This window comes from Megascapheus bottae, chromosome 7 (assembly GCF_031878675.1).
Source record: "Megascapheus bottae isolate mThoBot1 chromosome 7, mThoBot2.hap1, whole genome shotgun sequence".
In the NCBI taxonomy this organism is placed as follows: domain Eukaryota; kingdom Metazoa; phylum Chordata; class Mammalia; order Rodentia; family Geomyidae; genus Megascapheus; species Megascapheus bottae.
The window spans coordinates 11,496,324-11,508,368 of NC_143515.1; the positions used below are offsets into that span (position 1 = coordinate 11,496,324).

The 12,045-nt window shown below is 39.3% G+C and overlaps 1 protein-coding gene across 1 annotated transcript in view; it reads left to right on the forward strand.

Moving 5' to 3' along the window:
* Window positions 1–12,045, forward strand: part of Eif5b (eukaryotic translation initiation factor 5B) — a 63,591-nt gene that overhangs the window by 50,634 nt on the left and 912 nt on the right. The window contains exons 15-23 of the mRNA XM_090336507.1: window positions 3,554–3,685; window positions 4,572–4,754; window positions 4,894–5,055; window positions 6,612–6,743; window positions 7,577–7,708; window positions 7,787–7,863; window positions 7,955–8,119; window positions 9,602–9,740; window positions 11,815–11,976. Coding sequence (XP_090192633.1) covers window positions 3,554–3,685; window positions 4,572–4,754; window positions 4,894–5,055; window positions 6,612–6,743; window positions 7,577–7,708; window positions 7,787–7,863; window positions 7,955–8,119; window positions 9,602–9,740; window positions 11,815–11,976 — 1,284 coding nt within the window. The remainder of the gene's footprint in view (window positions 1–3,553; window positions 3,686–4,571; window positions 4,755–4,893; window positions 5,056–6,611; window positions 6,744–7,576; window positions 7,709–7,786; window positions 7,864–7,954; window positions 8,120–9,601; window positions 9,741–11,814; window positions 11,977–12,045) is intronic.

Here is a 12,045-nt window from a genome sequence, read left to right on the forward strand (position 1 = left end):
TATATCACTGTGTGCAGTGTTTTATCGCTTGAGAAGGGGGTCTTATGAATGTTTTGCCTGGAGTAATCCGGGCAAAACTAGTAATCCTTCTAGTCTGAGCTTTCCTGGTAGCTGCTAGGATTACAGGTATAATGACTGTATCCATTGCTTGGAAGAATTTTAACTATGCAAAATGCTTAATTTTTTTGTGATTAAAAATTATAATTTATCTGCATGTTTTTGTTTACCATGGCACTAGTTACAGTAGTGAAGCTGTAGACCATGAAGAAAATGTGATCTATACAGAAATGCAGAATCTAGGTTAAAGAAAAAAAAAGTGAAATGAGGGCTATTTAGAAATTGAAAAAAGGGACCAATAGGAAGAAGAGAGAGAACAAGATTGAGTAATTTAGGGGTGAATATGATAAAAGCATACAGTATACATGTGTTAAAATGTCACAATGAAACCCAGTTGATACATGCTGATTAAAAAATACACACACACACACGTGCGCGTGCATGCATATAGTTTTAGACCTGGGCACTGCCCTTGAGCTTTCTCAAGTCTAGTGCTCTGCCATTTGAGCCACAGCACCACTTCTGGGTTTTTCTTTTTATGTGGTACCAAGGAATCAAATTCTTCTAGTAGGCCACGCTCCTGTCCCCAAAATATTTTAAGAATAAATGTATGTATATCATAAAAAATGTACTCCATGGTAAATGTACCTTTTTGATAAATTAAGAACTTTATATTCCCAGAAACTGCCCTCATGCTTATTAGTAGTTGGGCTATTTACCCCTGGTCAACACTTGCCCTTTGTGGCACTGCAGACTAGTTTTACTTTGAATTTCACATAAATAGTCATGTTGTAGTCTTTAGCCTTGCTTTTTGTTTTATTTTGTTGTTACAGTTTGACTTCCATTGTATGAATCATAAGTTAGTCCTTTTAGTTGCTGAGTGATATTTTATTATCTGGAAGGTTCCATACTGTATCCATTCATTGTTGAATGATATTTGGATAGAGTACTGTATAGATTACTTATTAGCAAATTGACTTTGTTTTTCTAGTCCTGGGGCTTGAACTCAGGGCCTGGGTGCTGTTTTGGAGTTTCATTGTGCTCTTAATACTTGAGCCACAACATAACTTCTGGCTTATTCTGAGTAGTTTATTTATTGGAGGTAAGAGTTTCATGAATTGTATTGCCCAGTCTGGCTTCAAACCACAGTCTTCAGACCTCAGCCTCCTGATTAGCTAGGATTACAGGCATAAACTACAATCACTAGGCATCACTGGGTCTTGTTATAGGCGTTTGTTTTTGTTTTCTTGGAATCAATTATGGCATCTTACATATTTATTTAAATATGAGCATCTATAATTTTTTCCATAGAGCTGAGACAATGTTTTTTTTGGTGGGGGTACAGGTCCTGAGGCTTGAACTCAGGTCCTGAGCACTATCCCTAAATGTATTTTGCTCAAGGCTAGCCTTCTACAATTTTTGCCATAGCTGCTGCTGCTCCTCCTCCTTCCTTTCTATTACCATTTTAAAGGGAATTGACTTCTCTAAGTACTGTTTGAGCCTATTTTCTTTATTGCCAGAATATTTTTTACTTTATCTTGTGATTTTTCTTTTACCACAATGTTTAGAAAAAACATTGCTTAATGTCTTAAATATTTTGGGATTGTTCTAGATATTGCTGATTTCCTCATTGTGGTTAGAGATTTAAAAAATTCACTGAGATTTGACTCATGATATATCTATTGGTGCTCTTTTTCACTAGAAATAAAACTTTTTAGATCAGTCTTGTAAGCATGCAGGTCCTTTTTTTTTTTTTTTTTTTCTTTTCTTTTTGCCGGTCCTGGGGACTGACCTCAGAGCCTGGGCACTGTCCTTGGACTTTGCTCAAAGTTAGTGCTCTACCACTTAAGCCACAGGACCAGTTCTGGCTTTTTTATATATGTGGTACTAAGGAAACAATCTGGGTTTTCGTATATGCTAGGCAAGCATTCTACCACTAGGCCAAATCTCAGCCCCACGTCAAATTTTTTTAATAGTGTTACTCATTTCTTTTTTCTTAATGGGTATTTAGTTTAGTGACTGTGGAAATTATTGCTAGAAGGTTATTCAGATCCCAGTTGTAATTGTAGATTTGTCATTTCTTTCATTTTTGTATGTTTTTATTCTGAAGAGCTAACACTACCCTGTTAATTTAACATTTCCTCGTCACCTTTGATAGTAATGTATCTTCTTAAGCTTTCTCAGTAATGCTAGCATTATATCCTTTCACTTTTATTTCCTCCCTCTTTAAAAAAGCCTGTTTAGATTTTAAATGAGTAGTTTCATTAGAGTGCATGAACATAGTTTTACTATGTTTGTCCAAAGTAGTAATTAGAGTGCATGAACATAGTTTTACTATGTTTGTCCAAAGTAGTAATTTCTGGCTGTTTTGCTTTGGGGAGGGCACATCACAACATTTTTTGCTTCTTAAATTTTATTTTCTATGTTTATTTTCTAACTGGAGTTAGAAGTCAGGCCTTTGTTCTTGCTGGACAGGCTCTCTCCCTTGGAGCCATGTCTTTATTTCTTCCTCCAGGTTGGCCTGAGCTGTGATTCCCTTGTGCTTACCTACTGTACCCAGGGTAACAGGCCTGCATCCCCAAACCCATGCATTGAGGTGGGGCTCTCATGTACTTCTCATTTTTGGGGTGATGGGGAGGAGGCAGTCCTAGGGGTTCAGGCCTGAACACTGTCCTTGAGCTTTCTCAAGGCTAGCACTCTATCACCCATGTGAGCCACAGCACCAATTGCAGCTTTTTTTCTCTGTATGTTGTACCAAGGAATCAAGCCTAGGACTTTGTGCAAGCACTCTACCAGTAGGCCACACTCCTGGCCCTTCTCATGGACTTTTTAATCAGGCTACTTCAAGCAGACCTCTGTACTTTATATCTCTGCCTCCTGAGTAGCTAGGATCATATAGGTGCCTGGCTGACTTTTATTTAATGTCTTAATTATTTGCACTTATTGTATATTGTCCATCCTAGTTACGTTTATTTTTTACCAAATTTCCTATCTTTTATTTTCTGTTAATTTCAAATGTACTTTTTTCATCCTAGCTTATTTGGTCAGCTGATTGAATAAATAGATCCCAAATTGTATTCCTTTCACCTATTTCTAAATTTGAAAACGTTTTACCTGTGCTTTCTGTTGTTCATCACTAATCTGTGTGTGTCTGTCGCTGTCTCTGTCTATGTCTCTGACTCTGTGTCTGTGTATTTTTTTTTTCTTCAATCTCAGTCTTGTTCAGGGCATGAGCACTGTCCGTTGGCTTTGTTAAGGCTAGAGCTCTATCACTTGAGCTGCAGCACCACTTTGGGCTTTTTCTGTGTATATGGTACCCAGGAATTGGAATTGGGTCTCCATGCATGCTAGAAAAGCACTCTACCACTAGGCTTCACTCCCGGCCTATGTTATATATTCTTTAAAGAGGCACAATAAAATATCTCAGCAATTTACATTATGAAATATTTAGAGCTTAAATTTATGGAGGTGTTTCTTCTATAAAATTAATTTTCAGATTGATAGATTGTATGATTGGAAAAAGAGTCCAGACTCTGATGTGGCTGCTACTTTAAAGAAGCAGAAAAAGAATACAAAAGATGAATTTGAGGAGCGCGCAAAGGCCATTATTGTAGAATTTGCACAACAGGTAAGAAAGCATTCCTTCTCACTGCTCCTTTGGTACTGGAGGTTTAACCCAGAAGGACCTACCACATTCTAGGCAAGCACCTTCAACATGAAGGTATAACCTCCAGTCCTTCTTCCTTCTTTTTTTTTTTTTGGGTTGGTCCTGGGACTTGAACTCTGGGCCTGAACATTGTTCCTGTGCTCTTCAGCTCATGGCTACAACCCCACTCCAGGAGCCACTGTGGTATTTCTGGTTTTCTGGTACTTCATTGGAGATAAGGGTCTCACTTTAGTGCCAGGGCTGGCTTTGAACCATGATCCTCAGATCTCAGCCTCCTGAGTAGCTAGGGTTATAGGCATGAGCCTAAATTGCTAGTATGGCTTCCCTTCTTTATGAAGGCTATCTCAGATTGCTGATTTTTTCAGTTTGTTTGCTTTTTAACAAAGTTGTCATTTTTATTCATGCTAACCCATTCCCCTTTGTTTTTCATTTATTTTTATTTTGACTTTGTGTTTTTATTGGTTTTTTGGGTGGAGGTAGTTTTTTGTTTTGGTGGTTTGTTTTTGAGACAGTTTCTCACTGTTTTCCCTAAGCTCCTCTTGAGTTCCTCCTAGTTTTATTTCCCAGGTAACTGGAACTTGAGCTTCATGCTGTGTACTTCATAGATTTTCTTTATACTCTGAATCTTTGAAAAAAAAAAAAAAACGAAGTTGACCTAGAAAAACTACAATGCTTCTATGACCATGCTGAGACATCATACAAGTGTGCTCTCAGTGAGCTACATCCATCTAACCATGTGAAGTGTTATGTGTAGTTTCACAGTAGCGCTTAGCTCATTTACTCAGTCTTGTTCTCAGATGCCTTCTTTCATAGCTTTGGTGTTTTGGAATAACTTTTTTGCTTCCAGGGTTTGAATGCTGCTTTGTTCTATGAGAATAAAGATCCTCGCACTTTTGTGTCTTTGGTACCTACCTCTGCACATACTGGTGATGGTATGGGAAGTCTGATTTACCTTCTTGTTGAGTTAACTCAGACCATGTTGAGCAAGAGACTTGCCCACTGTGAAGAGCTGAGGGCACAGGTGATGGAGGTAATCAAGTTTTTGGTTTGTTCCCTAGCTGCCCTTGAATGGTTCATTCCTTGGGTGTGTGTGGGGTATGTACTGCTTTGAGATTAATGCATATGATTCACTCTGTATGTGCTATTACCTTTGCAATAATGTCTGTTAGGTAAAAGCTCTCCCAGGAATGGGCACCACTATAGATGTCATTTTGATCAACGGGCGTTTGAAGGAAGGAGATACAATCATTGTTCCTGGTGTGGAAGGGCCCATTGTCACTCAGATTCGAGGTCTGCTGCTACCTCCTCCTATGAAGGAATTAAGAGTAAAGGTAAGCCCGGGGGATAGGGTTGACGTACAGGAGACTAGTACAGTATTTAGAAATTCTGCTGAGTGTACTACCATTACTTTGAGAGCTATTTGGGATAATATACAGTATGCTTTCTTTTTTACCATGTAAGTCATAGAGAATAGGCATTTTGTGTGAGAAAATAAGTGTGAATATACCTGTTTATTACTTTAGGCTAGGCTTTTTGTTGTTGTTTGTGGGATTTGAACTCTGGGCCTGGGCATTGTCCCTGAGCTCTTCAGCTCAAGGCTACTACCCTACTCCTGAAACCACAGCCCTACTTGCCATTTTCTAGTGGTTAATTAGACATTAAGAGTCTCATAGAGTTTAGTGCCCAGGCTGGCTTTGAACCTCAATCTTCAGATCTCATCTCCTGAGTAGCTGGGATTACAGGTGTGAGCCACCCCACCCGGCTGGGCTTTTCTTAAATTATTGTTTTGATTCTATACCTAGTTTTCAGTAACATTTGTATGCTGAGAGAAAACATTCACATGGAAAAGTACATAAAATTTTAAAAATTCTTTAGGAAGCAGCCAGGTCATGAATCAGAATTTGTTTCTTCTTGCTTATACATAACTTCCTAATTGTCTCAGAGTTTTTAACCAGGGGTGGTACTTTTTTTTTTTTTTTAATAATAACTAATATCCTTGCTTTCTAGTTTCAGTAATGGAATGGAGATGGAGCTGTGGCCATCGTGTTCTCAGGAGCAGGCCATGGCTGTTTGTAACTTCTCTGTATCTTGTTGTATAGTCCTGTGTCCTGGGAGGGCACGGTTAGACAACTGAATTGCTGTGCACATATAGCTCACTATGATGGGTCTGCTAACAAATTGTACTCTCAATTGCAGTTTTTCAGTTTTATATCTTCACAGTTTTTTGATACCTTTAGTTCTTTTTGTTTTATTTTTTGCCAGTACCTGGGCTTGAACTCAAGGCCTGGGCACTGTCCTTGAGCTTTCTTAAGGCTAGAGCTCTACCACTTGACCCACAGCACCACTTCTGGCTTTTTCTGTGTATTTGATACATTCACAGAATCAAACCCAGGGAGGGCTTCCTGCATTCTAGGCAAGTAGCCTTAACACTAGACCATGCTCCCAGCCCCCGCCTTTAGTTTTTTGCACTGTCATTTTAGTATCTTTAGCTCATTGATATTTTAGCTTGCATTTACCTAATTGTTTCCATGATATTGCTTTGCTTATTAGGGGTTCATTTCCTCCTTTGTGAAACACTCAGTTTATTTCCTCCCTGTGTTTTTCTTACAGATATGGTAGGACTTGTTTATACATTCAAAATGGTACTGTGTTTTTGCTTTTTATGCTTTATTATCTTAAATGTTAGTCTTGGATTTTTTCATTACGTGTGATATTTTAAAGAAATACTATTATGTTGAATTTCTTAGTCTTTGGTCTTTATTGCTGTTTGTGCCTAGTTTATGAAATCTTTTCCAAGTTGAAGACTGCAAGACACCTTCACATACATTATCTCTTATTGCTACCAATTTTCAAATAAATGTGGTGGAAAATATTTTTGTTTATATAGAACCAGTATGAAAAGCATAAAGAAGTAGAAGCAGCTCAGGGGGTGAAGATTCTTGGAAAAGACCTGGAAAAAACATTGGCTGGTTTACCTCTCCTGGTTGCTTATAAAGAAGATGAAGTCCCTGTGCTTAAAGTAAGCTCGTCAATTTTGTTAGCCTTTTTTCCTTTTCTTCATTGGCATTTTTTTTTTTCAAATTGTGTCTTTCCTAAATATCCCAGGCTGCCTTAAGCTCGATGATCCTCATACCTGTCTTGTGCTTGGTTATCTATTACCAGGGCACTGTTAGGAGTACCCATTAAAATAGGCGAATCCTTGTGGAATTTCTTATCTGTTGGACTCTTAATCTAGTCAAATTATTTTAGTTTATGCAGACTAAATTACAGTAGAATTTCAAATGTACATTTTAATTGAAATAAAAAAAGTGATCAAAAGCTAGAAATTGGCCAGTGGCTGATACTGGTAATCATACTTACATGGCTGAGATCAGACCCCTGTGTCAAAGGCAGCCGAGGCAGGAAAGTCCATGAGAGTTTCTATCAAGTTAACCATTTAAACAAAACAAAACAACGAAGTAGATCTGTGGCTCAGTGGCAGAGCAACTAGCCTTGAATGAAATAGCTAATGGCTTGAACCCAAGGCCTAGGTGCAGTCCAGTTGATTAGCAACTCCTCACTCCCCCCCGCCCCGTTCCCATATTCAATAAAAAGAACTATCCTTTTTATTCTGTCTTCCTATCTGTTATATTTCTAACTGGAACAGTGATTGAACATAGGCAAACTGGAAAATGACATAATATTAGGGCATAGCAACTATATCTCTCCTCTTATCTGGCACAGGCTGTTTCACCTTGCTTTCTACGCCTTTCAAATAATTTCAGTACTTAACGATAAGGAGAGATAGTTAAATTCTACCAAAGATAGCAATAGGTGTGCTTATAATCTCAAATTTGAAAATTTGTTTTTAAGGATGAACTGATTCATGAACTCAAGCAGACACTGAATGCTATCAAATTGGAAGAAAAGGGAGTCTATGTTCAAGCATCTACACTGGGCTCTTTAGAAGCTCTACTTGAATTTCTGAAAACATCAGAAGTACCCGTAAGTAATCATAGCCAACTATACAAATGAGTGGAAGTTTCCATTACTTTGTGCACTCATACAAAGCATTTTTCACAGTATGCAGGAATTAACATTGGCCCAGTCCATAAAAAAGATGTTATGAAGGCTTCAGTGATGTTGGAACATGATCCTCAGTAAGTAAAGTTACTTTTCTGAAACTTACCAAGTGTCCTTTGTGTCATATTACTTTTCATTGATGGCCTTTGATATGCTTCAACCTTTCAGGTATGCGGTAATTTTGGCCTTTGATGTGAGAATTGAACGGGATGCACAAGAAATGGCTGATAGTTTAGGAGTTAGAATTTTTAGTGCAGAAATTATTTATCATTTATTTGATGCCTTTACAAAATATAGACAAGACTACAAGAAACAGAAACAAGAAGAATTTAAGTAAGTTGGTGTTTTATATTTATTTTATATCTTTGTTAATGTAGTTGGGAGAATTACTAAATACTAGTAGGTGTGTGTTTAACAGGATTCTGGCATTTGCTTATCAGAGACTGCATCCTGAAAAGTGGCATGTTACATAAACCATTTGTCCTTCACTCTAGTGGCACTCTAGTCCTCTCTAGTGGACATTCTAGTGTCATGTGACCTAGTCCTTGCTGTGGCCTTTTAGATGATTAAATTTCAGTTTGGCAAGCTTAGTTATCAGTACCATAGTAGTTGCTTAATTACTAGCTGCATCTTACTGAAATCGCTTTATCAGGAATGTAATGGAATTTGTAAAATTAGAATGTGAATATTGAGAAATAATCAAAGGGATTCTGGTTTCCCCACAAACACCTGCCGATCGCTCATGCACCAACCCTGCTTGCAGGCATCTGCAGAGCCTAGGCTGGGTACCAGGGGCCTGTTGTCATTGGGGGAAGTGTAACAGCTAAGTGTTAAGTGGAGATGAGTTGCCAAACGTAAAACAAGTGAGGAAAGGCTAGGTAAGAAGGAAAGTGGCTGATTAATAATGTGATTGGGGAAGGCATCCATTTAGAGCTCACTGGATGCAGCAATTGGAATGAGACTAAGTATAGCACTCCAGTGTGTGGGGAGTGTCCAGACAGAAGAGCACTTGAGATAGCCTTTCATTTAAGGAAGCAACAGCTACCCTTGCTGAAATAGAGTAGCTGGAACCATGGAGTCTGAGAAGTTGCCTGGACCCTTGTGGTATGGTGCTGTAGTGCATGGGGAGGATTTCACTTTTCCTCTGATTTGTGGTTGCCAAAGTTACATGATCACGCGTAGACATGGCAACCATGGCTAGTGATGAGTGCCTGTCAGGAGACTCCCGTACTCTAAGCAAGGCAAGCCGCATATGGAATGAGCTCAGTACAGTGTTAAACGAGAGGTGACAGGTATTAAGAAGTATGACATACGTTAGTATGTGCTCATTTTAGGTTGTGAAACCTTGGTTGAGGAGACTGACAACTGTTAAAAACTATTGGAGCACTTCTGGCATTGGTTTAACAAGCAGGGAAATCAACTTCTAGTAGCCTTTTGGACCAATAATTTGCTATGTGGTCCCCAAAATGCAGATTTGTTACTGCCTATTAAGTGACAGTTCTGTCAGCAGTTACTGCCTGGGTTTCAGGCTCTAAGGTGTGGCTGGAAGAATGTTGTCCTCAAAGTTAAGCTCTATCTTTTAATTTTGGCACAAGATACACCCAAGATACAGCTTTACATTATAGTGAGGATTTAAGAGAAGTGAAGATTTTGAAAGCAGTAGGGAAGATGAAGAAAATTTGGCAGGTTTGTCTTCCCACCCTCCATCAGGATAGTTGCTTTCCTCTCCAGGAAACTTCATTTGTGTGTATCTGCCTTTTATTTACATGGTGAAATGATTTTATAAGTTTAAAGCTTGCTTCTTTGTCCTTTCAGGCACATAGCAGTATTTCCCTGCAAGATGAAGATCCTGCCTCAGTATATTTTTAATTCTCGAGACCCAATAGTGATGGGTGTGACTGTGGAAGCTGGTCAAGTGAAACAGGGCACACCCATGTGTGTTCCAAGCAAAAACGTAAGTTCCACCTGCCCTTAAAGGTCTTTCCAATCCTTAAGCATACGTTTTTCTTTTCCCGTTTTTGGCTGGTCTTGGGTCTTGAACTCTGGGCCTGGGCGCTGTCTTTGAGCTCTTCAGCTTGAGGCTAGTGCTCTACCACTTGAGCCATGGTGTCACTTTGAATACATTCCTTTTTCTTTCTGTAAGTTGTACCTCAGTGTATGAAGTATCTGTCCCTGGTGTAGGTTCATATCACATGATTTCATACCTCCACCACGACTGTATCATAAACACAATCATCATGACTATTTCAGAGATGACTTTGCTGTACCTCTCAGTGGCTTTTAGATTGACTCCAAGAACATTGCACTTCAGTGTTTGAGTCTCAGTCAAGAACAGTCCTGTTATTCTTTGAAGAATTCACCCCCGGTGTTTTTGTCTTAAGTTTGGACTTAGGCCTGTATTGGTGAGCTAGTATTCTGCCACTTAAGCCATGTCCTTCGCCCACTTGCTTTTCCAATTCTTCCATTTAAACTTCTTCTCTCCTTTCTCACTAGATGCAGGTTAGAATTTATAAAGAACCTGTGTCCTTTTGTCACATGTCTTGGTGAAAAGTCTGAAAGGAAAATTTTGCTTCTGGTAGTTTGAGATGGTCTCTATGTACCAGGCTGGCCTTCCGTTCTTCATTCTCTTGCCTACACCTACAATTACAGATGTGCACCAAACGTGACTGTCATCAGTTCGATCGTGTGTGTGAGCACCAGAAGCTGAACTCAGGACCTTACACTCTTCATTGGGTTTACTTGCTCACAGCTGGTGTACTTAACACTAGAGCCATACCACTAGCTGAAATTTTCTTCTGATTAGTTGGTCTCATGGACTTCTCTTCCCACACTGCCTGAGTTTTAATTACTCATGTCTAAGTCTCCTGATAGCCAAGATTATGTGATCCACCAGCACCCAATCTCAACAGTTTAATTCCAGGTGCTCTAGTACCTATTTTGATGACTACTAGAGCCAATTTTATGTAAATATTTGCAGATATGGTAACTCTTCTTCCCTCGTGCCTTTTTTTTTTTGTCATTTTTTGTTTTGTTGGTAATGGGGTTTTACCTCTAGGCTTGGGTATAGTCCCTGAGTTTTTCAGGTGAAGGCTAGTGCCCTACCACTTTGAGCCACAGCACTACTTCCAGTTTTCTCAATCTTTGATGCCCAGGCTGGCTTTGAACTGTGATCCTCAGATCTCAACGTCCTGTCTTGAGTAGCTAGGATTACAGGCATGAGCCACCAGTGCTTAGCCCCTCAGCTATTTCTGAAGTAATTTTTTAACCTTTAAACTTCTTGATACTCTGCTTACCCAGTTTGGCCAGGGAAAGTGCTCATGCTGGTACATGCTATGGCCTTTGTGTTTTGGGGTGGTGACATCCAGATTCATGTAATCTTTCCCTTGCCCTGCACTTAGTTTCAGTACTGGGAAATATTTAGCCTTTGCTTCCACGAATTGTTTTCATTCTTAGCTCTCTTCCTATAAGGTAGCCTGCTTCTATCACCATCATTTGTTCACAAGTTTTTTTTTTTTTTTTTTGGCCAGTCTTGGGTTTGGGCTCAGGGCCTGAGCACTGTCCTTGGACTGTCTCAAGGCTAGAGCTCTACCACTTGAGCCTCAGCACCACTTCTGGCTTTTTTCTATGTATGTAGTACCGAGTAATTGAACATTTGTGCATGCTAGGCAAGCACTCTACCACTAGGCCAAACTCCTGGCCTCACAAGTTATCTTTAAACTGTGGTGCCTTTTATTCTCCCCTAACATGGCACCTGTCTTGTGGGAAGATAGGACAGATACAGAACATGATGGTATTGAGAAACATACACCAAGCTTCACACAGCACATAATGATCTTGTTCTTAACAGCTGTGTTATGAAGGGCAAGTGGAGTGGTGTAGACAAAATCCTCCTGTAGAGGTCTTCATGATAGTGGTATCATATTCCAAGTGTCAAATGTGGGCTTGTTCTAGTTCTTAGTTCAGTGGTCTCGGGCTTATATAAGGCAAGAGTTCCTCTGCATACATTGTATTTTGTTCTTGTTCTACAGTTTGTTGACATTGGAATAGTAACAAGTATTGAAATAAACCATAAACAAGTGGATGTTGCAAAAAAAGGACAAGAAGTCTGTGTCAAAATAGAACCTATCCCTGGTGAATCTCCCAAAATGTTTGGGAGACATTTTGAAGCTACAGACATTCTTGTCAGCAAGGTAAGTAATCAGTGAAAGTGGCACATTTTCTATAGAGTGGTTTTATCTGGTTTCCATCAGTGTGAGGGT